This window comes from Podospora pseudopauciseta, chromosome 6, assembly GCF_035222475.1.
Source record: "Podospora pseudopauciseta strain CBS 411.78 chromosome 6, whole genome shotgun sequence".
Taxonomy (NCBI): domain Eukaryota; kingdom Fungi; phylum Ascomycota; class Sordariomycetes; order Sordariales; family Podosporaceae; genus Podospora; species Podospora pseudopauciseta.
The window spans coordinates 233667-258003 of record NC_085895.1 but is presented as its reverse complement, the minus strand read 5'-3'; the positions used below and the strand labels follow the sequence as shown (position 1 = coordinate 258003).

General features: G+C 53.5%; 8 protein-coding genes across 8 annotated transcripts; 5 read left to right on the top strand and 3 right to left on the bottom strand.

Annotated features, from left to right (window-relative positions):
• Nucleotides 1-171: 171 nt before the first annotated feature.
• Nucleotides 172-5028, bottom strand: PIN4 (Peptidyl-prolyl cis-trans isomerase pin4). The gene is given in 5 exon segments (XM_062914994.1): nucleotides 172-1638; nucleotides 1652-2069; nucleotides 2129-2956; nucleotides 3020-3614; nucleotides 3700-5028. 4 exon segments carry the CDS (start codon nucleotides 4075-4077, stop codon nucleotides 2014-2016), a joined length of 1857 nt encoding a protein of 618 aa, XP_062762423.1. The 5' UTR covers nucleotides 4078-5028; the 3' UTR covers nucleotides 172-1638; nucleotides 1652-2013.
• A 1081-nt stretch (nucleotides 5029-6109) lies between these two features.
• Nucleotides 6110-6576, top strand: QC763_611730 (uncharacterized protein; the record flags this gene model as incomplete). The annotated part of the gene is made up of 2 exons (XM_062914993.1): nucleotides 6110-6174; nucleotides 6402-6576. 2 exons carry the CDS (start codon nucleotides 6110-6112, stop codon nucleotides 6574-6576), a joined length of 240 nt encoding a protein of 79 aa, XP_062762422.1.
• A 225-nt stretch (nucleotides 6577-6801) lies between these two features.
• On the bottom strand, nucleotides 6802-10156 carry HTZ1 (histone H2A.Z). The gene is made up of 4 exons (XM_062914992.1): nucleotides 8669-10156; nucleotides 8169-8300; nucleotides 7211-8091; nucleotides 6802-7161 (listed from the first exon to the last, which is right to left on the bottom strand). The coding sequence occupies exons 1-3, from the start codon at nucleotides 8777-8779 to the stop codon at nucleotides 7903-7905; spliced, it is 432 nt and encodes a 143-aa protein (XP_062762421.1). The 5' UTR covers nucleotides 8780-10156; the 3' UTR covers nucleotides 6802-7161; nucleotides 7211-7902.
• Nucleotides 8758-13556, top strand: QC763_611710 (uncharacterized protein). Its single transcript, XM_062914991.1, has 2 exons — nucleotides 8758-12352; nucleotides 12409-13556. Exons 1-2 carry the CDS (start codon nucleotides 10711-10713, stop codon nucleotides 13455-13457), a joined length of 2691 nt encoding a protein of 896 aa, XP_062762420.1. The 5' UTR covers nucleotides 8758-10710; the 3' UTR covers nucleotides 13458-13556.
• A 101-nt stretch (nucleotides 13557-13657) lies between these two features.
• QC763_611700 (uncharacterized protein) lies at nucleotides 13658-15293 on the top strand. The gene is made up of 2 exons (XM_062914990.1): nucleotides 13658-14933; nucleotides 14997-15293. Exons 1-2 carry the CDS (start codon nucleotides 13888-13890, stop codon nucleotides 15172-15174), a joined length of 1224 nt encoding a protein of 407 aa, XP_062762419.1. The 5' UTR covers nucleotides 13658-13887; the 3' UTR covers nucleotides 15175-15293.
• QC763_611690 (uncharacterized protein) lies at nucleotides 15230-19921 on the bottom strand. The gene is made up of 4 exons (XM_062914989.1): nucleotides 18182-19921; nucleotides 16231-18120; nucleotides 15827-16162; nucleotides 15230-15776 (listed from the first exon to the last, which is right to left on the bottom strand). Exons 1-4 carry the CDS (start codon nucleotides 19267-19269, stop codon nucleotides 15398-15400), a joined length of 3693 nt encoding a protein of 1230 aa, XP_062762418.1. The 5' UTR covers nucleotides 19270-19921; the 3' UTR covers nucleotides 15230-15397.
• Nucleotides 19850-22170, top strand: QC763_611680 (uncharacterized protein). Its single transcript, XM_062914988.1, has 3 exons — nucleotides 19850-20944; nucleotides 21007-21167; nucleotides 21229-22170. Exons 1-3 carry the CDS (start codon nucleotides 20469-20471, stop codon nucleotides 21795-21797), a joined length of 1206 nt encoding a protein of 401 aa, XP_062762417.1. The 5' UTR covers nucleotides 19850-20468; the 3' UTR covers nucleotides 21798-22170.
• Nucleotides 22171-22511: 341 nt separating this feature from the next.
• On the top strand, nucleotides 22512-24125 carry QC763_611670 (uncharacterized protein; the record flags this gene model as incomplete). Its single annotated transcript, XM_062914987.1, has 1 exon — nucleotides 22512-24125. The coding sequence occupies one exon, from the start codon at nucleotides 22512-22514 to the stop codon at nucleotides 24123-24125; it is 1614 nt and encodes a 537-aa protein (XP_062762416.1).
• Nucleotides 24126-24337: the final 212 nt, after the last annotated feature.

Genomic DNA, 24337 nt, shown 5'->3' with positions numbered 1-24337 from the left:
AAGTCAATCAACGAGTATTCTGCCTCCAAGGCCTCCTCCTACTAATGATTAAAAGCTCATTGCCAAGCTTTCAAGGCTACCGAATTTCAAGGCTTGACATGAGTGGCCCAACCTTCTTTGAACATCCCCTTGCTGAGTAGCTGGCAGTCCCTACATTTTGTTGAAAAACCCTTCACGTGATACCAATGTAGAGAGAAAAAGGAACAGCCAACCTCATATTAGGTGACTAGCCCGGTAATTGCCCGACGCCTGAACAATTGGAGAACTCACAACGGTCTATCTACACAAGGACTCCAACACCAAGAGTCAAGGTATCCGCATATTTGATGAGAATGATGGAAATAAGCCAAGCCGCCAATATCTCGCTCCCAGCAAATAGAAGTACTCATACTTCATAACCATGAACAGCATTCTTGCTTGTGATCCCGATCCTATTTTTTTTTTGCCCCCATTTTCATGTCTCTTGGCTTGAACTGCGACAGCCAAATTCATTCGTGCCCCGGTCCCATCATCAACCGTTATCACCACCCATCATATCATGCCCAGAAAAGTTTGTCGCTGGTGGAAGGATAGTGTGATCATACAGCCCTTGAAGTGCGTTCTTGAATCGTCTTTCTCGCAGCAGCCCACCCAAACCAAAGACAAACACAAACCACAAGAAAAGAAACATCGAGGCAAAAGACATATATTAAAGTAGACCGAATAAGTCAAACCAACAGTAACAGGAACCCAAATGCAGCTTTGCTGAAATAACATGGACCAAGTCAAACTTTTGTTATTTTCAACGACAACCTGTAGAAGATTTGTGCGCCACCATCCCCCCACCGGCGCTCATCACCATCTGGTCACCACATCATGCTGACATATGCAATGTGGTGTCCATTGTCAGGGACACACCTATATGCATCAAGAAAGGGTAGAAAAAGGGGCGTGGATAGTCACACCTGAGTGTGCCGTCTATTAGATGAGTTCCTTTTGCTTTTTCGTATGCCATAGCACCGGTTTTGTGCTCTTCTTGGCGGGCCGCACATTGAGTCGAAACAAGTAGTCAAGTGCCCTGCCCACCAAGCAAAGGGGTGGTGTAGCTTTGCCGTAGCCATCTAGGACGTGACGTCGTAACAACCATAACATTCATAAAACAAGTGGTTGGTGGGGCAAACCCAGGACGCTTTGCGTCAGGGGAAAAGCCTTGGTGGGCGTCCAAGGAACCAAGGCAGCTCAAAGAAAAAGTGATCCTGGAATGCTGCCTTGTGGAGGTTTGCCTAATGCTAATCAAAAGATTGGCACAAAATTGGTCGCCCAGATGAGGTGTATAAAGTCTTCTCTGTATACCCAATTCGTTCATTTTCCCGTCTCTTTTCGTATTTCCATCGTCGTTCATTATCGGGAGAGCATAGCACAAAGGCTCGAAGGAGCGGCAACGTCGCCAATCATCATGGAGCTTGGGTACGAACCATGGACAGTTAAGGGAGGTCGAGGGAAAAAAAAAGAGGAAAACCAGAGTCTTGGAAGGGCGGAAGACGTGCTTCTGAAACAATATTACAAGGCGTATGCTCGGCGGAGGCAGCAAGGGCGAAGAAGTGACTCTGTGCGGTTGTTGCGAGTGTATGTGTAGATGCGGATAGTTGTCTTTTTTTTTTTTTGGTTTTGCTGTTTTGCTGTTTTGCTTTGGTGTGTTGCAGGTCGCAATGATGGCGCCCATCCGTCCGTATTCCAACAAATTATTTTAATCCAACAGCCGTGGCAGCTATTCAACCCACACGAACTTTGCTCAATCGATTTTTTCCAATGCCATCAGTAAAGGGGAGGCGAGGGTGGAAACACGAGAACTCTCTGACCAGCCTGAAGCGGCGGCCCAGGAAGAAAATGGGAAGGATAGCGAATGTGAGGTAATTGTTGGGCCTGCGGTCGGCTCTGCTGTGCGGGCAAGCCGGAGGGATACGACGCCCGGTTGGCTCGTTCCAGATCAGCACGCCGAACATACACACAACTGGCAGGTGCACGATTCCGCTCCTATTGGAACCTGGCCGCGGAAGTGGTTGCCGAACGCACCGCGGTATCTGAAGACTCTGCAATAAAAAGTTAGTCAATGTGGTGTTTAAAGAGCTGGTCAGCAAAGATCACGTACCGCTTCCCCGTTGCATGTGGCCATTGGCCCGGCCGCGGGCAGCAAAACCGGCCATGCCTTCACCCCAATCTCCATTTGGGCCCAGTGGCTGACGTTCGGGAATGCTGCGGGTGCTGGACCCGTTCATCACGGGCCGCTGGCTCCCGATGGCGCCAGGTGCGTCCCGAGGGCGCAGTCTGTTGCTGCCAAAGTTCTCGCTCAATGTCATGCCACTGAGGTCCGGGATCAACATGGAGGGATCATTGTTGGAGTTGGTACCCGGAGTCGTGGGTGTGGTCAATGAGCTGTTCTGACCGGCAAGATTGGCGCTGTACTCTCCGTACTGAGCTACACTGCCAGCTTGAGGAAACCCTGTCGAGGACAGGGAAGGGCTGGGCGTGTACGAACGCAGGTCGGCAAACGACTTGACACCGCGGAGCGCATTTAGTCCACCATCTGGGCTGTCCGGAAGCTCCAATGTCGGGCCATGACGGCTAGAGCGGCCCATGGTGGCATAGTGGCCTGGTCCACTGTTCCGAGTCTCAGCAAAGTCGATGGTAGCAGCACGGCTTAGACCACGGCGGTGGGCATCGGCCGACACACCCGGCAGGTTGTGCACGAGGGACGCAGGTGGCGCAGACTCTTTGAGAACGTGCAGCTGTCTCTGCGGCCCCTCGCCAACCGAGCGATGCTCCAACCCCATATTGTGCGCGAGAATGTGGACGGTTCGGCGCTGATGCGGTGTAATGGTAGAGGGGAAAACCAGGATTTCACGGTTGGGATCGTTGCGGAACAGGGTAAGCTCCGTGTAGAACTGCAGAGTGTCTGGATTGTTGAGGTCCACATCCCCTGCAATGGATGCTGGGTTAGCTGATGCCGAGAGCTTCATTGTTGATTTTGTCGTGGACTTACGCAGCGGCGAAGTGCGGGATCGGGTGCTGTGGGCGGCATTTAGAGAGTGCATCGAGGACTGGTGTTGCAGTGTTAGGGGCTGGTGCTGCTCCTCTAACTGGCCTCTCTTCTCCCGCTTCTCGCGTTCGATCCTCTCCCTTTCGTGCTCTGGCAGCATCTTCTTGTACTCCACTCTCAGCTTGCGGCCCTGAACCTCGTATCCGTTCAGCTGCTCAATGACAGTCTGTGTGTCGAGAGGGCTCTGGAAGTTGGCAAAGGCCAGTCCCCGGAAAATGCCGTTGTCAAAGTGGTAGTTGAAGGCATATGGCTGGGGTAGTCCCAGGTCCGACATGATGGATGTGAGCATTTCCTTGCGAACATTGAACGGGATGTTCTTGATGACAATGGCGGTCGGAATCAGGTCGCTAGACATGGACTTGGCATCGTGACGAGGGTCGTACATGCCATTCGCGAAGCCATGCCGCTCGGAGCCATAGCCATCACCACTAATCATCCCCATGCTCTGGTTGTTAAAGTTGGCCATGGCCGAATACTGTGTTGAAGGGGTGTTGAGGGCTTGACTCCCCAGACCTTGCTCGCCGCTCATGGTCCATTCCTGTGGAAACAAAAAAGCAAAGTCAGTAAAAAAGATCACAATATCTAGCTGCGCGTGCGGGATGTGGCTGATGAGTTGGACGAACCGTGGGCAGAGCTGCTCTGCGAGAGGCACTCGGCCGAAGCCTGCTGTCGCCCATTGCTCCGTTCACCGTGTTGGCACCGTTGTACGCCCATGCCTGGGCATTGCCAATATAGTTGTCGGTCGGGAAGCCTGGTGTTGGTGGTGCTCTGTGTTGTTGTTGCTGTTGTCTGAAAGAGTTGCTTTCGTAGGGGTTGAAGCGGTCCTCGGCAGGAAATAGAGAGGCAGACCCCTGGGTGAAGGAGTCTATCTGGTGGCGCTGCTGAGGTCGCATGGCGCTTGGGAGTCCGGAGACGGTGTTGAAGCCCGTCCTGGACGAGATGGGGGAGGACCGTGTTGGCTGCTGCGCATAGCCGCTGTAGTAGCCCGACTGTTCGCTCATTTTTGCCCGAAGACTAGCAATCGCGACAGTTAGCGCGAAGATCCAGCAAGACAGAAGCCAAGCTTGGGAAAAGGTGACGTTTGCGAGACAGCGGGATCGAGGCTCGGCCTCATGCGGCACACGATGGGAATGGGACGGCGTCGGGCTCTGACACTGCGAGTCGAGAGACCCAGCGTGGCTCGGGGCGGTCGATCGGATCGGTTCGCTCGACGGACGGTGCGAAGGGTGAAGAAGGGGATAGCCGAAGACCGAAAAGCTAAAAAGGCTGCAGAGTTTTGCAGGTGGAGTTTTTGGTGTGGTTTTGGGCGGTGATTTTGTGGTTCGCAATGACACGGGCGAGGTGATGGTAAAGACTCGATCGTCCGTCGGGACGATGGGAGGGGCGGGGGGAAAAACTCGTGAAAAGCAAATCGCTCTCTCTCACCCACTTTCGTCTGGTCTCCCTCCCTCTCTCAAAAATCCCCACAGTGCGGCGGGCAGCAGCGGAATAGCGGACAGACAGCCAGACAGCAGCGAGCAGGGCTAGTTCAGAGACAGAGGCACCTAGAGAGGCAAAAGTGGAACAGAGACAGACGACAATAGACAGGGCAAGAAGACGGCGACAGCAGTGGAAGCGTAACTCGAAGAAAAAAGGGAACGGGAAAGGTCTATGTCATCACGTCGTCTGCTGGCGGTGGTAGTCGTAGGTTTCGCTGGGTTGACCAAACCGAAAAAAGATTGGAGAACGGCGGATTGGGTTGGAGGAGGAGATGGAGAGGCGACCCGAGATGGTGGCAGCTGCGCTTGTCAGAAAAGTCAACTCGGACGCTGTTGCTGGGGACCTCTTTTTCTGTGGCGGTTAATGCAGAAAATAGGCGATCCAGAGGGTGGGGAGGCAGTCGGCCACAAAATAGTCCCAAGAGGCTAAAAAGGGTGAAGAGACCAGGCCAGCGGGAGGGAGCGAGAATGGATACAATCGTCCCGCCTTTTTATGGCCCCACCACATCCAGCGTGCCAAGCGCAAGCTCGTCCCCATGGCTTGCACCTTCTTCATTTTCCCCCCTTCCAGGTTGGATTCATTCAGATTGTCTTCTCTTTCCCCCCCATGCCAGATGCCCATCTCTATCCACTCCCGTCGCCATTTTTTGTTGCTTCTTTCTCTCGTATAAGATGTGCGTTGCCGCCCTCCCCGCCGTCAAGTTCCAGGTTCTGCCGCCCGGCTCCTGAATGGATGGATGCTTCTGTCAGAGCGTCTTGTGGCCCTGCCATTGGCTCCCCAGTGCTCGTCATTGGATGCAAGGCAACAAAGCCCTTCCACTGGTCGAGAGCCTGTATGGGCGTGCCTCCTATCCTCGATGTTTTATGCCCGGGGCATCCATGGCCGTCACATGATGCCTCCCACGCCGACCGACTCCCTCCCGTCCTCTTTCTCCCCTGTGTGCCTGTCAACACTCAACAAGGGGGCTGATCTCGGAGCTGAACCCGGCAGAATAAAAGAACCCCTTTTCTCCTGATTCTAGCGCTGGCCGTTACTTGCGGGGCCGCTGGAGTCGTCATCTCGGAAGGGTCCCGCAGTGTTTGCTTGTGGGTATCGTCTACAGTGTATCCCGACGCTTGGATCTACTGTGCAAGCCGACGCCAGCTCTCCTAATCTCGCCAACACGACCCTGATGCCGACCACCGCCGACTGACACCTCTGGCCGTTGTGACCTCATCTCATCTCACCGTGACGTGGGTTCACTTTGCAAGCTGCCACCCTGTCAGGGACTGAGCCAGATGGCGGCCGAGAGGCCATCGTCACACACATGGTTGCAAGTAACCTTGTGTCTGCGACTGGGCCATCCGAAAATAGCATTGTATTAGTGCCTGCCGCCGCTGTCAAAGACAAGTCCTAAGTGTTTTCTTGAAGGAAGTCTTTGACTCTTTGTTCTTTCAGCGCCGGGCATCCAGATTCTAACGTGGTGTAGGTAGTGGTGTCGATGCTCTGATACAGCTGGGCCAAGTGTCGACACAAAGAGGCCATGCAGTATTTTTGGAATCAGCCAAAACTAGAATGTTGTTGTCTCTGTTGTTCAAAGTCATGGCCATTTCTTTGATCCACGGCGTGTCAAGTAGCGGGTGCGGCTCCCGTTTTCAAACCAGAGCTGGAAACCAACCTAAGCCAGAACCTCACTTGCTACATCTATTTTGTCTTGACACTGAAAAACTAATAGGCCTAGCATCTCTCCTGTCAAGCCCACGCCCACCGCTTTCACGAACTAGTGCTTGTCTCAAATCAAAGACGATGATTGAAATGCTCCCAGCAATCCTCCCGCCCACCTCTCCTCGAATACCCTCACCACCAGTCACCAACTTCATCACTTCCCTTCCTCCCCCTCCAAGCCCCCAAAGATGGAAATGGCACTGTCACAACTGCGGCGCCAAGTACTGTATTGCCACCACTCGACGCTGCCTGGCTTGCTCGCATTACTTCTGCACCACTCTCACCTCTCCCGTCGTCAAGCCCAACCCCAATTCTAAGCGCCCGAAGCAGTTTCAAAAGCGACGGGGCAACCGAACCTGTGCCTCCACGTTTGACTATTCTGGCTGGGCGCGTTACAGCTCCTGGCGTCGCCTGGCCTTGTCTTCTCCCTCGTCTTCAACTTCCTGCACACCGGCAAAGCTGGCGGCGGAATCTTATGTTACCTTTCAGCCCACCCCGCTGTCTTTTTTCTCCCCTGCCTCGGATGACGATGATGAAGACGGCGCTGAAATGGAAAAGGTACAGTGGTTCCCCATCAAGACATCTAGTCACAGGCAAAGGGTCGTCCTGGCCAAAGAACGCCTGTACGTCAACAAGAAGCACGACTGCTTCTTGCACTGCGACTACCCTTCCGAGTGCCGGCATATGATCTTTGAGGCTTATGAACAGGGAAGGGTAACGTTGACGAGACAACGAAAATGGTTACAGGTGGGAAGCTGTTGATCCGGGTCCCGAGCCCGAGAAGAAAGACACCGATACGGTAATGACATTGTTCTGAAAGCATCCAGCTCAAGACAGGCGAAGTAAGTGGCGATCTAGACCAGCCGAGACGGCTAACGGGAGCAGGGTACAATGCCATGATGCTGCTGTCGGAGTCAGCATAGCACAGCAACTAAAAGAGGATGGAATCACCTAAATGGTACAAATTACCTATATATTACCCTCCAGACGTCGTCAACCCTAGCATAAAGACACATGAGCAAAGAAATTTTGACCAATAACAGACATTCACATAGCAGTGACAAATGAAATACTGACAGGGGCGTAGTAAAAGCATCCATCTGGCACCACGTGGACCCCAGGGTCCTGGCTTCGCTACCTAAGATAACCTCTCCTCACCATTATCCTGCTCTGTATTGTTGTAGCATATCGAGGTGTTGCCCAAGCGCGCGCGCGCATGTGTGTATGCAGGACCAAAGGATCAGCACCGTTTCCCACTGGCATTTCCCTCTCCCTTCCCACCCGTCCTGTCATGGGTCAGGGCTCATCACTGTTCCCAGATAATGATGACAAACGAGGTTGGCTTGTGTGTCGTGGAAAGACCACTGGGAGACCTGCCTGTATTGCACAGTCTGCTGGCAGCCAGCCCTCTACCTCGGTCGCTAGTGTCCGCAGGCTTCCGACATTAAAGGAAAATAAAAATCCACCAGATATCAGTATCCCGGTGCAGCAAACAAATTAAACCCGCATCCCTCAAAATTGACACCACCCTATCATCGCACGTGCTGCTACAACGGCCGGTTCATCAGTTAAACGTATGTTGCACTTGTTTTGCAAATAGAGTGCCCAAAAGAAAATTTGCCGGGTCCGAGAGGGACTTGTTTTTATGCCTCGGCGGCCTTGGCCTTCTTCTTCTGCTCCACCTTGAGCAGAAGGGCGCGGTTGATGTGTGGGAGAACACCACCGAAGGCGATGGTGGCACGAATCAGGGTATCGAGCTCTTCGTCACCACGGATCGCGAGCTGGAGATGGCGGGGAGTGATACGCTTGACCTTGAGATCCTTGGCAGCGTTCTAAATTCAAAGAGATAACAGTTAGCCCAGGCTCGAGGCGGACAGACGAGGAGGTGGGTTGAGATGGGACAACGTACTCCAGCAAGCTCGAGAACTTCGGCAGTCAAGTATTCCAGTACGGCAGTAACGTAGACAGCAGCCTTGGCGCCGACGCGCATCTTATTTTGGGTGTTTTGCTTCAAGAAGCGCTTCACACGGCCGCAGGGAAACTAAAGAATATGGAGTTAGCATGCTGGCGTCAACTGCGAGGCGGGGGAACCCCCAAGAACAACAAAGAAATTGCCATAAGCATCAATGCAATGCGACAATGTCTGGCACCGGTTTTGATGGTAGACCTTGTGCCTGACCTGACAGCAGCGGGCAGGTAGGCGCAATGCATGCGCAGAGCACCACCGAGGTGGACAAGGTGGGCGCGACATTGGGCGATGGGCGAGGGCAAAAACAACAGCTAGGTCCGGAATGCGCGGCAGACGCGTGCTCATGATAGCTCACGGAGCAGGTCCCAATGCGGGCAGCGGGAGGGGGTCGACGACGAAATGGAAGAAAAAGAGGCCAGCTTCAGCGGGACGCGACATACCTGCAGACCGGCGCGTTGAGAATGGCTCTGCTGCTTCTTGGAACCCTCAATACCGGATGTCTTGCCACCAGAGCTCTTGCCGCCCGAGGACTTTCCTTTTCCGCCAGCCATGGTGATGATGAAGTGTTGTGATGTGCTGCGAGGCGCGGGGTGTGTGGTGTGCGGTGCAGATGGGTGGGCAAAAAAATAGGCGGTAGCGCTTTGATTGATGGGAGCTGTGTAATCGAAGAACAGGACAGGAATGGGAACAACAAGATCGTGGAGTTGGTGGATGGATTTGTTGTCGGGTGTTTTTCTCGCGACGGGTGTTGTTGACGAGTCGAAAAATCAAAAGCTCCCCCGGCCGTCGCTGATGATGCTTCTGATGTGTTGCTGGTTTGTTTGCTACCCCAGGTGCTGTAGCTGGCAGTGTTCAGCAGAAGCTCCCGCAAACTACAGCTACCAAGGTACTTAAGGTAATAAGCGAGCCTTGTGCACCTGACCCGCCCCTCCAGCCTTCTGTTTTGTGCACACCAGCTCTTTGTGCAAAGTTTGTTCCAGTGACTACCACCAGCTGCCAGCTGTCCGGCAGCTGACCGATCATTGAACGGCAAGTTCCGGGCATCTACCTCTTGGGAGGGGAAAAGGGGAAGCCTGTCTGCCTGTGCTGGACTGGCGAGAGAACAGCAGGGACTGCTCAAGACATTCCAGAGACACCACGGCATGAAATCTCCCGCGGTGTCCTACAGGTCGAGTCTGCAGAGAAGCGTTGGGTCGGGCTGGGTTGTGTGTCGCTCAGAGAAGCTGGAGTATGTGTGCCTGGCTGTTTGCTAGCACTGGGCAGACACTCGCAAGGTTGACCGTTGAACCAACCATGCTGGTCAGTCAGGAGGGGTTAAAAAGACAAAGAGTCTCCAAGAAACATGTCAGGAGCACCATCTCGAGGTGTCTGCAACCTCTGCGAGGGTTGCGGCGGTGGTCGGAATGGCGGCTCAAACTTGGTCTGACTGTCGATTTGGGACGGGCATTGAAGACGTTGTGATGTGATGTCGTTGTTGATGGACCCACCATCCTACTTGCGCTCCAGCCACCTCCACGCCAAGAAAGCTGTGCACAGTCCCCGCCAGGCCGTGGCTGATCTCTGTGGTTGCCTCTTCCTTCTTGCCCCCTCACAGGTCCCTTCTGTTTGGTTTCATGATCGCTTCCTACTTCTGGACAGCCTGGTTATGCGACATTACGGGATGGGCCACCTGGTACCTGACCATCGAGTTTGATGTTCCCCAAGTCAGCGCAACATGATGCTGGATTACCCGACCCGAGAAGGCTCACGTTGCGCCTACTTTTACACAGCAACAACGAATGCGGCCAAGGAGGTTTGTAAAGATCAGGACTAGTGTTCTTATCGGAAAATCAACAGCACTTGAGCAGCACCCTGAGAAAGGGCAATCACAACCAATCGACTGGGAGCAGACGACAACATGGCTGGAAACTTCAAGTCTGAGGTTGAAGTTCGGCAGACCCAATGCACCAGAGCCAATGATGCACCCGCCCGGCGGAGTTAAAAGGCACTGCCACGCTGCCATACATTCTGCCTTGATGGGTTGCACTCCCCCCTGTAGTTTGGGTCGAGGCTGGGCCGCAGAAACCCCCGGTCCCTTCCAAGCGGCTTCCCATACCCGCCAGCCAGTGCCTCTTCAGTTATTCCCATCTGTGGCGCATCAGCGGCAGCCCATGGAGGCCCGCCCCTGACCTCACCACGCTGGGTGCGAGCGGCATCCCACCACCGCCTTGCGCTTGCTGGATAGACAAGTTAAAATAGGAATAATGTCTGGGTTGTCGTTACGGGTTCCTCCCGTCGATGCCCGGGCAGACTGTGTGGTTGTGTTGCCAGATGCATATTAGCTGCAGCCGTGTCCTACCAGTTCCCAGTTCACACACAAACAACACAATCTGATATAGCACGACGACGTTCATTCCGACGAGGAAGCCCACATTCTACACCTGACCTATCGTTAACCAGACTCTACACTCTATAGGGCCCCGGCCCTTCACCTTTGCGTATAATGGAATCTTTCACCTCACCAGCAACACGAGCTGCAACCGCCACCCACGACGCATCTTCCGTCACAGCAGCAGCAATACCAGCACCAGCAAAGAATATCAGATCCGGTACAGATTCTTCAGTCAAGGAAACCCTTCCAGACCGGCCGCTTCGGGTAGGCTTTCAAGAGAATCAACCTATTCCCATTCGTACCATCAAGGACACCATCGCCGAGCGCCGTCAGCCGGAGAGGCGAGACTCATGTGAGAGGTTTCAGTTGAACTTCCAACAACGAAGGTCAAACACCGGCTGGTCTGTGGCCTCTGGATTAACTGCCGCTTCAACTGTCACCGACATCACCGAGCCCGAAAGTCCTGATGCCATTGACGAAGAAACGTTTGATGTTGAATCGGTGCTGGCATCATCACCTCCCTACCCTCACGGCTCTCCATCTCACTCTATCGCTTGCTCTTCGTTACCGACAAAGCCTCTGGCTCCTATCGATACTGACAGATCCTCTTCATTTCGCCAACGCCAGCCAGTCAGTGACATTCCGCCATCACCTCGGAAAGTGCATTCGGATCGGCCACACCGGAGGAGTTCAGACTATATCACACATCCTCCACCTATCGAGAAACTAGCTGGATCGATTACGGATGACGCGACGAATCCAGACCTCAGGGCCGCTTGCGACATAGTTGGCAAGGAGGACGGCGATAACAACAAGCCGGCACAGCAACGGGATGAGTTATCTTCTGAAGCAGATGGAGGCAGTCCGTCCACATTGGACGGATTCCATTCCTCGGCAGATGAAAATACGCCAAATTCTCTGAGCGACGTAGAAGTGGACGACAACTCGGTGCAGAATTTCCTCGACAGAGCCCTCAAGCATGTGTTTGGTGTCGAGCTCTGTGAACTGAGCCAAGGCACCGCGTCAGCGGCCTACCAATCGGTAAGTTACTGTCTCGACGAACTATCATATATAGTCCGGTCCGGTAGCCGGCATTTCGCCGACTCTGCCGTCCCGCCAGTGAACGAGGCAGCTCGCAGTCATGCAGGTTTCAACAGCACTCCTATCCAAGGCACGGCCGACACAACTGGCTATGGCGGCACATCAAGTGGCCAGAGCAGTCGTAAAAACCACAACAGGACGAAAAAAAGACTCAGTGGGGGCCTCGAAGGCGGAGAGGAAGAAAAAGACGGGGATGGCGACGAGGGAGATGATCGCCAGGGCGGTGGCGGTAAGCGACAAAGACTAACGGACCATGGTCACGGCCAAAACTTTAGCTGTCCGTTCCGCAAGAGAAACCCCATCAGATTCAACGTTCGAGACTTTCAGAGCTGCGCGGTACAGTCCTTCCCCGACATCCCTCAGCTCAAACGGCACATCAAGAACTTCCACCGACAAAACTCGATACCGCCGTTTATGTGTCCGCGATGCAAGGAGGACCTAGGAAGCCACCTGGACTTGGTCGCCCATTCGGCCGTAGAGATACATCTCATGTGTGAAGTACGGGATGTGCCATCAAGTCTGGAGCCCGAAGACGGCATCACGCCACAGGTGGAGGAGGTTCTCAATGGGAGAAAAGCAAACTCAAAGGTGGACTGTTGGGATACGCTCTGGGACGTGTTGTTTGGCACGGAGGAAGGGATCCCTGACCATAGTAAGCACCCACAACTACTCAATTTTGGTGTGATATAGTTACTAACACCTGGTAAGATTTCGTGCCCCCTACAGAATTGGATGAGGTGCATGCCGAATTCAGGAAGCCGTCCTCCCGCGATGAACTCAGGCAGCGGCTTGCGACAGAGTTTCCTCTCCACGACCCAGACCTCCTGCTCAGCCTCTTCAACGAACACATCGACTCTGTTGTGGACACCTGCCGCTTACGGACAAGCCAACTCTCTGGGCGGCCAAGACGGACCCGCAACCAGGGCCCTCGACAGCCAACAGCAAGCCCTCAGCGGGCGAGAAGAGCTAGCCACACAGCACCTCTCCATTCGATTCAGAGCAGAGACACACTGGGGAGTAACGGCCAAAGCGGCGGGGCGTCCTCGACGCATGGCACGCCCATCAACAACGATTCGTCTTGGCCGAGTCCCAGCCAGCTGCCGTTGATGTCGTATGCGCCGTCACCGGGAGGCTATGGACAGGCCGTTAGTCCGGGAGGATTGAGTGACACCAATGTGGCATCCCTTCTCCCGGCACAAGTATCAAGGCGTCAGCTTGGTATCACTGTGCCGGCTCCGACAGCGCGGCAGGTACAGCGGCCAACATTTGGCGCGCCGCTTCTGGGGACCTCCGGAGGAACAGATGGGAGTGCCTCCCACCATATGCGGGTGCCTTCGGGGGACTCGGGGATCAGCTTCGACACGGCTGCGGCAGCCGGCTATCTCTTGCGGCAGCAGCCGGGTGTCAATCTTGTCCCGAACCACTTTTTTGGCAGCACGAATCTTCCAGTGCGGCAGCAATTCCAACATGGCATTAGACGCGCAGGTGGTTTCCAGGGAGGCAGCGCAAACACACTTAGCCTTGATATGAACCAGGTGTATCAGCAGCAGCAGGGGCCATACCAGCATCACATGCAGCATGCGCATGCGCAACAGCTACAGCTACAGCCCCAGCAGCTGCAGATGCCGGGACAGGGGAAGTCACCCATCAGCCCGCACTCGGCCATGACGGTGACAGCTTCATCGCCAGGAGGGTTCTTTGGAAGTTATGAGCTGGGGCCAGGTCAGACAAACCTGGGACAACAGTATCCGCATTAACAGTGATAGGAGTTTGGGAATAAGGTATTTGGATGTCATGTAGAAAATGTAGGAAATGCGGAGTAGAAAGGCCAATCCAAGAAGATCTCTGTACTTTTGCCACTTGCTTCTGTGTAACGTACGGGTGTCGGGGTGTTTGGTGTTTTGGTGTCAACCTGGGCTGGCAGGCTGTCTCAGTGGGCGGATATGCCAAGTGTTCAGCCCAAAGCCCCACCTGCCCCGTGGTCCCACTTTTCTGGCTTTCATTGATGTCCTGCCTCAGTGCCGCCCGCCTGCCTGCTTGCCTGATTTAACACCCCTCACTCATAAACAAAACATTCCATTTGTAGCGCCCTTTGGGGCCACCCATGAATCTTGATTCATTTTGGATTCTTTTGTTTTTGGGGGCATCTGGGAACGTCGAAGCACTCTCACACTTGCCCGAGACGGGATGGCCACAACAGCTACGTCTGATGTGGGGCCTGGAGCTGGAGCTCCCTTCTCATCCATCATCACGACGGTCCGACGCTCGCTGACGTCTCTCGCCAACAAGGGAAAACAGCACACCAGAAAGCCCGAGGATGGACATGCTCAAATCACTCGTCTCATCGCCATCCAACCCAAACCAAACTCTCCCCCTCACCCTCCAGATAGTCAAGCATCGGCCGGCAAAGACAGTCATGAGAAACCTCCGCTCCACCTGCTGGCCCTGCCCACTGAGCTGCTGAACAACATTCTGCGCCATCTGAACTTTGTGTCTATCCTGGAGCTCCGAAAGACATGTCGCTTTTTCCACACCCTCGCTTCACCTCCCCAGCTGCGCATCCTCTTTGGCCGCGAGCAACTGACGACCCTCCTCCTTCAGCATTGCAAGACGTGCCTGGTGCATGACCCCTTCCGCTCTAACCTGCTCTCTTGTAGTCACGAGGATGAGGGGTGGCCTTTGGCATCCCAGTGCGTCGACTGCGCCTTGGTGGCCAACGATGAGAGATTAAAGATTGGGAAGAGGGTGAAATTGGGCACCGAGGACGTGGTTCAGATATGCCGTTGGTGTGGAAGACCGATACGGAATCACGAAGGCGTGGCCGGGCCTCCCGATCCAAACAGTCCAGGAACCAGGAGAGATGGCCGTCCTTTTCACAAGGGCAACTGTTATCGTAGCTACAACAACAGCCTCTTGTTTTTCTTCATACTGGGCTGGGTTCAACTAACCCTCGGCATCACGGGAGCCGGGCTGAGCTGGCGGTACTGGAGAGGGGCAGTCATGGTTTTTGCACCGTCCGTCACGTCGTTTATGCTGCTGTGGATCGTCATGGGCTTCCTGTTTTTCCGAGGCAGCAGGAAGCGGGCATACCGATACACCCTCTTGTTGGAGCTTGCCATCTTGGGGTGCTGGATCCCGCCCGTTTACTACATCAGCATGCAGATCGTGAACCACCCAGAGAGGGACGTTGATGCAGCAATGCAGGCGGCGCTGGCCTTGTTTGGGTTGAACTTGTAAGTTTTGATCCCACCAACCCTGAAAACAGCTTGGTTTGCTAATGGTGAGTGACACTCCAGAGTGTTTCGATTATTCAACGTCATGGGCAATGTCGTGATTGTGTTTTCGACCCCAGATCTGACACCAAGAAAAAAGCCAAACGCTGGATTGTTCAAAAGAGCCATTTATAAGCTCATGCTGTGGTCGGTTGCGTGGACATACCCTCCAAGTGTGGAGCATAGGCTTTCATCTGAGTGATATGAAGCCAACGGATCGAAATGTTTTCATGACGAGCATGAATATGAAACCCCCATGGATGGGACAGCTATTTCTATAAGAATATAATTATGCTTCCGGCCTTTGAACCTATCACCCCATGAATTCTGTCCGACTTTAGATGATAATATCACGGTGCTGCTGAGTTGTTTTCCAAACTTGTATTTGAAAAGAACAGACTACCTACTTTAACTCGCGGAATATATCAAACTAAACAATCATTGCTCTCAAGGGCGTTGAGCTCTTGTAGCAACGCCGACACCGCCACAATCCGAAAGCTCACGATATCATCAGATGAGCCTCGGTGCCAGGCTTGCCTACCTCGAGGTTCCTTTACCATCAGTCCAGCGTGCACACACGCCAGACACAGCTCCAGGGCACCAGGCCCTTTGTGCATGGTCGTCATAACCAACTTGGACACACGCTCAAACTCGTCCTTCATCTTGATGGACCTGTCGCGTTGGCGGCGGCTTGCAGGCCCGGTCTTGCTGACAATAAATCCCGAAAACACTTCCGTCTCACGAAGGGGCTTGAATGGATAGTCGGAATAATTCACCATGATGTCGTACATGGCATCCTCATACCTGTAGAAATCAGTTAGCATATCATGTACGCAGGGAAGAAAAATACTGACGTATGGCGAACTCCATGCGCCTCGTCCAAGCGGTTCCGCCACATGCAGTTGACCTTTGAAGCCGCTGCCACGCGCTGTTCCAGGACCACCAGCATCTGGCGCCAGAATGCATTGTCATTGGGGCTCAAACGTGGCAGTTGTATGTCTTGGTGCCATATCTTTTCCTCGTCGACGGCATCGTATAGTTGCCCTAGGATCTTGTCACTGCGGTAATAGCTATGACGCGGCCCATTCTGATCGGCCTCGTCGTCGTCATCATCCTCATCACCTCCCTGTTCATCAAGCAACTCAACATCTACTTTTTCTTGGACGAGCACTTGGGACCCTACGGCAAGACTGAGATACACGTCAGCACAACCTGTTCATGTAGGCAGACATCGAGACAGTTTTGGTGATGCACGCACAAATGAGGTCGTCCTTGTTTGGGGGTTTTGGGAAGCTCGCGAAGATTGACCGCCCTCCCCGTCTTGGAAAAGTCCACGGCCTGGGAATGGAGTTCGGCCAGTTTAACGCAGTCGCTCTCACGCGTGCCTTGCGGTGCGAGGTCTGCAAGTATCATGTGCCGTGTTGCGATCACCCCCAAGCAATCCTGGCTGATAAAGTCGACAAAGAAATCAATCATATCAGCTGCTTCCACCTTTCTGCTAAGCTCCACGATCGGTAGGCGTGGGTAGTCGGCTGGTGAAAATGACCTGACTTGGCTCACAATTGCCTCATCCCAGATTATGTTGTAGATATCCCCGTCGAGGTCTCCCCCCGAGAGCATGCTGGGCAGATCTCTGTCCCCCCGCTGGCTGAACACGACACAGTTGCGTAGCTCCAGGAGAGGATGGCCATCGGGAGGGATGACGTGGTGGGCGAGCTGGATGTCGCCGGGGTGCAGTGCCGGGGATCTGGTTATTACAACCTTTTGACACTCTGGAGGCTCGTGGTACCGACCTTGCATGGTGTCAAAGCTCACATACACCTGGCCTTCCTGCAAAAAACCCGTCTCATCCATGACACCAAACAGAGTGATACCTTTGGGGACAGGGATGCGTGCCTTGTGTTTGATCAACTTGATCTCCTTCAGCAGGGCCATCTCCACCACACTGCGAAGAAACGGATCTTGGCGGTAGTCAACCCCCATGGCCTCGGTCTGCCGGAGGAGGTGTGGGAGACGAATGCTCTCCCCGATGTCCTTCATGGTCAGGAAGCTGGCCGTACTGGAAACGGTCCTCGTGATGGCACGTAGATGGTTGACTTCCTTTCTCTGCAGCTCCAAAAACCACCAGGGTGGTGCGTCCATATCTTCCAGTATCTTGATCATTTGGCGGTTCAGCATCATTGGTATTGGCTTGGAAGCCATGTCGCAGATGTCCAGGTTTGCTTCGTCGGGTGACTCGAACTTTTTCATGGACGGCCGGATACAGATCTGACTGCCCTCGAGCTCCGTGTCCAGAGAAAGCATTCCTTTGGCCCCGGCCCATCGGATCTGGAAACAGGTCGGCTTGCCCTTGGATTCAGGGATAGCATCATGGATTGCCTCTGCTGCCTGGGGTGAAAGCACCCCCACCCCGTCGGAAAGCACCCTGCCATTTCTTTCCACATCCGGGATTTCGCTTGTTTGGACCCCATTGTCTACAAGGGACACGGAGTATGGCGTTTCAGTAAACGCTTGACCAATCCTAGCAGCACAGCGAGCCGGTGATCTAATGGGCGCAAAGTCGCCCAGCTGCTCGATGATGTGTTCGGGGATTTGCAATTTACCCTCGTGGTAGAACGGGGCTGAGAACCACAGTGAATGGGCTCTCAACGAAGAGTGGGAAAAGCCCAGAAACTTGTATTGCCTGCCGGCGACTGTAATTCCTTTGCATAGTATTGACTTGAACCGACTGTAAACAGTGTCAAGTGAGATGGTGGGGTTGAAGAGCAAATCCTCGCCGTTCTCATCGCAGAGTTGGACTCGGAAAAAGAAGTCGGCCTTGCCGTCAAATTTTCTGAGGATCCTATTTTTAGTCTCCAGCTCTGGCCCGTGGAGGGTTATACGCATGGGAGAGATTGAAACCCGACAGATGCGTGTCGAATTTTCATTGTCGTTGAACAGCTCCGCCCTCATGAGCTGGGCTTCGTGGACTTGTCTTTCTGCGACATCGAGGCTTTCCATGATCCCATCTACTTCGAACTGTCTTGGATTGCTCTCAGGTGCCGGGTAGTCGATCCAGTCGAAAAGCTTCCTGAAGGCGTCAATCGAGATGTTGGAACGGCCGAGAAGTTCTCTAGCCAGGGCCTGCACCGTTGTTGGATGAAGATAACTACAAGATGTCAGTCACTGCCTATGTGCACAACCGTATAGCCGGCGCCAGTTCCACACACCAGTTATAGACAAGAGCTTGGAGCAAAAATAAAATACCGAATGGCAAGTCATTACTTGTCGTGTACGAGTCAAGCTGGTTGTTGAGACGAGTCAGAGCTTCACTAAAGCGGCCCAGCCTCGGGAGGTCAGATGCATGATAGAATTTGATACCAGCTCGCGTGACCTGATAGGGCTCCTTCTCTGTAATGTTCCACATCTCTTTGTGAAAGTGTTCGCCGGCGCCATGTGTGCCAATGGATGCTGCGGTGATTTGGAAGTGATAGACGAGACAAAATGCGGAAATATTGCTGTGGCCATCGTCAATAGCAGTAAGTCGCTGTCGTGACTCGGGCTTTGCCTGTTGACGAGAAAATATATCTGCGAATATGCTAAAATCAAGATGAATAGAACCAAGGCCATCGAGCTCTATTACGTCTGACTTCTCAGGGGACCGTTTGGCTAGGATAATAGGTGGTCGTGACAGGGTAACAGACGCTCTGCTACTCTCCGACCAGACCAGTTGAACGATGGCATTGCGTGGGATGCGGACATCGATGCCTCTATCTGTCAGTTTGAAGATGAGATGCCGCTTGGTAAAGCGAACCAAGCAGCCCTCCTGAGCATCCCACTCCGAAACAAACGAGAACCTTCCATCGACGAATGTGTGCAAGCCACAGCTTAGACATGAAGCCTGGAGCGGTTCTGACTTTGTCCGGGGCTGGACATGGGGCTTTGACTTGCGTCTCTGACGTTCGTCTATCGCATGCCTGATCACCTTCAATGTCGTTTGATCCGGTCCCTTGTTGCTCAACCGACAGCGAACAGCATGGCCCAGCATCGACAAGGGCTTTCCGTGAGGGCCATAGATTGATAGGAAGCGGTTCCCATCACTCGGCTCGAGAAATGTGATGTTGGCGTACCTTTTGTTACGTGTCTTTTCACAGAGGTAATCGACAATACCAAGGCTGTTGAGGATTGGTTCAATGAGGCGCTGAAATGACTTGAAAGTCAAATCCGCGGGAATGTTTGGTATATGGATCTCCATTGCAATTGCTGGTTCACTGAGCAGATGAAAGATGAGAAGAAAGGGAGAAAATGAGAAATGCATTGAGCAGCAATGGCTTGCGACCTCGAACTTTTACACGGATAGCTGCTGCCCATGGCCCAATGACCTCGAGTTGTTTGCTTTCACTGGATGTCCAAGTGTGCAGCTCCTCCTCCCAGGCAACTGCATATGCACTGAGGCCGACAGCAGATGTTTTTGCTATCCCTTCGCCACGCCACAAACAAAAGAATGAAGACCAATATGATGGATAACGGCCCTGAAAGATAGTTAATGGGGCCAAATACACACAACATCATGCCTTTTAAAGTTGGATAAGAGAAATCCAAAGATACTTAATTGAGAGGGATCTAAAGATATCTAATCCAGAAAAGTTTCAAGGCGAGAGAAATTTGAAAATAGTCGAGAGGCATCTTCTTTACAGCAAGTATTTGGGGCTGTGCTTCCACGTAGACAAGAGATCGTGGAGTTCGGTTGTCTGTTTGAAGCAGTGGGCCAAAAGTGGTATTGTGCTGCTCTCATTGGCTCATGCAAGTCGGCGCTTTTTTTGACATCCGCAGTGGAATTTTCTGTTGGTGTTGATAGTGACCTGGTCGTTCATCAGATGTTGACTGGTGATGGCATGCTTCTGACTGAGGTTATTCCCATTCCCACTGACGACTGCTGCCAAAGCATTGGCACATCCCAGCATGGCACAAAACACACTATAAAACTGATCAACGAACCAGCAACTCGACCTCTCGATTACCACACCCTTCTGCTTTCCCTCTCCCTCGGCTCTTCCATTCAATCCCGATTCAGCATGAAGTCGTAATGGTTGCAATCATGGCCCGCAATAGTTGGGGCAAAGAGCCCACCCCTGATCTCCACCCCGCCTTTCCACCTACTCCAAACCCCGCCCTCGGTTTCTTCCACCCAGCCGGGCTGCCCTTCTCGCATGGGAAAGATGGGGGCTGTGGAAAGGCCAGCCAGTTAAACAAGCGCCACGGCCTGGCTGAATTGGATATGCCGGAAGCCATGCACGCGTTGTATCATCCGCCTCCCCTACCCATCAACCCCAGTGGAGGTCACAGTCTGACCATATGAACCCCGCTCCCATCCACACTCATCTACCTTTCCCGCCCCTCCTTCACAGCCTCCTGGTTTCCCCTCCCTCTTCTCCTTCCCTCTCCTTTTGTGTTTTTTAGTGAACCCCGAAGCGTCCCAGGAACTACTTCTCAGCCAGCCCTCACAGACACAGTAACATGGCGCCTTTCCGTGCAGAACATATGGGCTCGCTCCTGCGGCCTCAGGAGCTCCTCGACGTGCGAGAGGCCATCCGCGAGAAGGGGCTCAGTGAGGAGCAGGCTGGCCTTCCTGCCGTCGAGGAGAAGGCGGTCGGGCATGTGGTCAAGCTTCAGCAAGACCTTGGCTTCAAGGCTGTCACGAGTGGTGAATACAACCGCACTAGGTTTTGGGGTCTCATGTGGGACGAGTTTGAGGGCACTATCCGTCTGCAGGACGCCGAGGCATCCATGTTCCGTCTCTATCACCCAGACGTCGTCAGCTTGATCGAGCGAGACCGCAAGGTCATGCCGGGAGACTCGGTCATTGCCGGCTCAAAGCTGTCTTACAACCCAGCAAAGTCGGTCTCTAACCTCCATGAGCTCCGCCTGGTCCAAAAGTTTGTGCCCGAGAGCGAGTGGGGCAACATCAAGCTCACAATGATCACTCCTGCCTGGTAAGTTTCTTTTGGGGTGCGTTGGTGTTACTAGGAAATGGACGACTGACAGACGTGTTCAGGTTCCACATGAGATATAAGCAAGGCCGAGCCTACACCAAAGAGGCGTACGCTAACGATGCCGAGTACTTTGATGACGTTGCAAAGGTGTACCAGGCCGAGCTTGGTGTTCTGTACAAGGCTGGCCTCAGAAATGTCCAGTTTGACGACCCTGGCCTTGCTTGTGAGTTTCCCTCCAGTCTTCGACACATGCCCAAAGACTAACAATGCTGGGATGTATGTAGACTTTTGCTCCGACAAGTTCCGTCAAGGATGGGAGGAGGACAAGGACAACATTGGCACGGTGGATGATCTTTTGGACGCCTACATCAAGCTCTACAACGACTCCATCAGCAAGCTCCCCGCTGACTTTCACACCGGTGTGCATCTCTGCCGAGGCAACTTTATTGGCGGCCGCCACTTTGCCGAGGGCGCCTATGATATCATTGCCCAGAAGTTGTTCACCGATCTCAAGGTCAACACTTTTTACCTCGAGTACGACACCGAACGTGCTGGCGGGTTTGAGCCTCTGAAGTACCTCCCCAAGGATCGACATGTGGTCATTGGTGCCATCAGCACCAAGCTGCGTGATCTGGAAGATAAGGAGGAAATCAAAAAGCGCATCTACAAGGCCGCCGACTTCGTGGCTGCAGGCAGTGGACAGACACGTGAGGAGGCTCTTAAGCGCATTGCCCTGAGCCCTCAGTGCGGCTTCAGTACCCATGAGACAGGCTACCCCCTCAGCGAGGAGGACGAGAAGAAGAAGTTGGCACTTGTTCGCCAGATTGCTGATGAGATTTGGGGAGAAGCGTAAGATGGTGCACGGCGTGTGCTTTTTTTTTTTTTAACAGTGTACACAATGCAAGGGAAGGTGGGATCGAGCAGGCGTACTGACGGGGCCATTTTTGGTTTTTGAACTCACGGTTGAGCCAACTAGGTGCCTGAGTTGGTTCGAGGGCTTTGCATCTTCAACATTAGGGCAGCTGGGAATGGAAGCATAGGGCTGCGAGCATCGGGTTTGGCAAACAAAACACAATGGGGCAGACAAAAGCCCCGGTCGGTTGGTCAGTCGTGGATATCAACATCCATTGGGTCATATGATTGTAGTCTAGTGTATTCTGAGGTCATACAGAAGTAAGCGTAAAACAAAATGGCCATTTCTTATCATCAACCCCCTTTTCAAACCCTTTTCTTTTTTCCTCAAGGCACTTGGCCGTCAGTCATCCTGGAAGCTGCAGCCCCACCCACCCAAGTGCAAAAACAGCTGCAGCGGAAAAACGCTTTGCCTCAGTATTTTTTGGAACCCCGGGAACAAGAGCCGAGAGCAGCAAACTCCACTTTCTCTGTTCGCGTTCCGTTTTGACTGCCGAAACTGTGAGTGAGCGAGGATGTGATTGAGTCGGGTCAACGTCACGCTTGGCACATACTTTAAGCATTTGGTGACTGACATATATCGATCGTCCTTTTCAATTCAACTTTGCACCGTCAGCATCACCTCACTTGTTGTTCTGCATTTTCAACAGACAAAATGTCCAATCCCGGCCTCTTGTACGTCACCATGGAGCCTCGTCGCCACGACGAGGAGTTCCTCAACCAGTTCCATGAGTGGTACCAAAACGAGCACGGCCCGACCCGGCTCCGGCTGCCGCATATTTTCCCGAATGGTTTCCGCTACCGGGCCACCGACTCTCTGAAGCCCGAGTTCCTGGCCATTTACGACGTCACCGAAATGCGCCATTTGGAAACACCCGTCTACACGCAGCTGAGGGGGAACAGAACCAAGCGGGAAGGCGAGACCATTGGCCAAGTGGACGTCGACAGGAGATTTTTCGACCTGCTGGGAGAACAGGCCAAGGAGGGCTTCACCAAGATTGAGGACTTGAGCGATCGGGAGGCCGAGGGACAGGTCTTGATCGCCGTCGAGGTTGAAGTCAAGGGCGGGGAGCAAGGGGAGAAGGAGATCACCAAGTGGTACCTGGAGGAGCACATTCCCATGTTGAGCAAGATTCCGGGCTGGCTGAGGAGCAGGGTTTGCCGGACTCCCTCCTTGATCGAGGGAGGTGACAAGGTCAGAATTGTGACGCTGCATGAATATGAAAAGGTGAATGGGCTGGGAGGGGAGGAGCACAAGGCGTCCATGGACACCAAGTGGCGGACTGAGGTGTTTGACAAGTGGATCACGGCCAAGCACAGGCGGACGTATGAGCTGTTCTACGTGTTTGGACCGGGCCCAAGAGAACTGGAGACACTGAGCAAGCTCCCCGAGAGCAAGGGTTTCAAGTGGGAAGACGGCAAGATTGAGACGGTTCCTGGGAAGGATACGGCGGCTGTGAATGCCTATGTGTATGCCAAGGATGGGCTCACGATCCGCTACCGGTTGGAGGGCAACGTCTCGCCCAAGGCCCCCACCGTGGCATTCAGCAACTCTCTGTTGACGGACTACCACATGTGGGATGAGTTGGTGGCCATTCTGAAGGCTGCGCGTCCCGACTTGCGCATCCTGAGATATGACACCCGCGGCAGACATGAGATTCCCTTGCCTCCTGTTCCTGCGACGTTGGACATGCTTGCCGACGACCTTCAGACTCTTCTCAAGGGCCTCAGGATTGAAAAGCTGCATGCTTTGGTCGGCGTCTCTATGGGCGGTGCCACCACGCTCAAGTTTGCGCTCAAGTACCCCGAGCTGGTGGACAGGATCGTGGCCTGCGACTTCAACGTTGCCAGCTCTGATGCCAACACAGCTGCCTGGAAGGACCGCATTGTGGTGGCTGAGAAGAACATCCGGGACCTAGCCGGTGTGACGGTGGAGAGATGGTTCCATCCTCACACCATGACTGAGAAGCCCGAGATTGCCAAGTGGATGACTGACATGGTGGCGGGAAACAACGTCGAGGGCTTCAAGTACAGCTGCCAGGCACTCTGGGGCTACAACATGAGAGAGGAAATGAAGGGATGCAAGGTCAACACTCTCTTCGTTGTGGGCGATGGCGATGGCAAGGGCGCTCTGGTTAAGGCTATGGAGGGTTTCAAGGCCAATCTCGGCGAGATGGGGGCGGAGCTCAAGATTGTTCCCAACGCCGGGCATTTGCCCATGTCCGAGGCGGCGAGCGACTTCTGGGAGGCCATCAACGAATTTCTTTGAAACCGTCCGTGTCTACAAAAAGAAGTAGCGATATAAAATAGATTTGTCGTCGGCGGCTCACAATGCTCACAATGCTCGCAATGCTCACAATGGGACTGATTGTTATCAATTCTTTTATCTGCGTCATCCTATATATAGATTGGAGCCTTCCTATTGGCTGCCAGCTATAACCGCCTCCTTTGTCAAGCAGGCCTTTTCTGCAACAATGCGCA

Bases quoted from the DNA above. Each gene is read 5' to 3' on its own strand.
- QC763_611690 (XM_062914989.1), bottom strand. From the start codon at position 19,269: ATGCATTTCTCATTTTCTCCCTTTCTTCTCATCTTTCATCTGCTCAGT. The intron at 16,163-16,230 runs GTGCGTGCATCA...CGTGTATCTCAG, and splicing joins AAACAAGGACGACCTCATTT to TCTTGCCGTAGGGTCCCAAG. The intron at 15,777-15,826 runs GTCAGTATTTTT...TGATTTCTACAG, and splicing joins GCGCATGGAGTTCGCCATAC to GTATGAGGATGCCATGTACG.
- QC763_611680 (XM_062914988.1), top strand. From the start codon at position 20,469: ATGGCGCCTTTCCGTGCAGAACATATGGGCTCGCTCCTGCGGCCTCAG. The intron at 20,945-21,006 runs GTAAGTTTCTTT...AGACGTGTTCAG, and splicing joins ACAATGATCACTCCTGCCTG to GTTCCACATGAGATATAAGC. The intron at 21,168-21,228 runs GTGAGTTTCCCT...GGATGTATGTAG, and splicing joins TGACGACCCTGGCCTTGCTT to ACTTTTGCTCCGACAAGTTC.
- QC763_611700 (XM_062914990.1), top strand. From the start codon at position 13,888: ATGGCCACAACAGCTACGTCTGATGTGGGGCCTGGAGCTGGAGCTCCC. The intron at 14,934-14,996 runs GTAAGTTTTGAT...GTGACACTCCAG, and splicing joins GCCTTGTTTGGGTTGAACTT to AGTGTTTCGATTATTCAACG.
- QC763_611710 (XM_062914991.1), top strand. From the start codon at position 10,711: ATGGAATCTTTCACCTCACCAGCAACACGAGCTGCAACCGCCACCCAC. The intron at 12,353-12,408 runs GTAAGCACCCAC...ACACCTGGTAAG, and splicing joins GGAAGGGATCCCTGACCATA to ATTTCGTGCCCCCTACAGAA.
- PIN4 (XM_062914994.1), bottom strand. From the start codon at position 4,077: ATGAGCGAACAGTCGGGCTACTACAGCGGCTATGCGCAGCAGCCAACA. The intron at 3,615-3,699 runs GTTCGTCCAACT...TTGTTTCCACAG, and splicing joins GCAGAGCAGCTCTGCCCACG to GAATGGACCATGAGCGGCGA. The intron at 2,070-2,128 runs GTACGTGATCTT...TTTTTATTGCAG, and splicing joins CCACATGCAACGGGGAAGCG to AGTCTTCAGATACCGCGGTG.
- HTZ1 (XM_062914992.1), bottom strand. From the start codon at position 8,779: ATGGCTGGCGGAAAAGGAAAGTCCTCGGGCGGCAAGAGCTCTGGTGGC. The intron at 8,301-8,668 runs GTATGTCGCGTC...CATATTCTTTAG, and splicing joins CTCAACGCGCCGGTCTGCAG to TTTCCCTGCGGCCGTGTGAA. The intron at 8,092-8,168 runs GTACGTTGTCCC...CTTTGAATTTAG, and splicing joins AAGTTCTCGAGCTTGCTGGA to AACGCTGCCAAGGATCTCAA.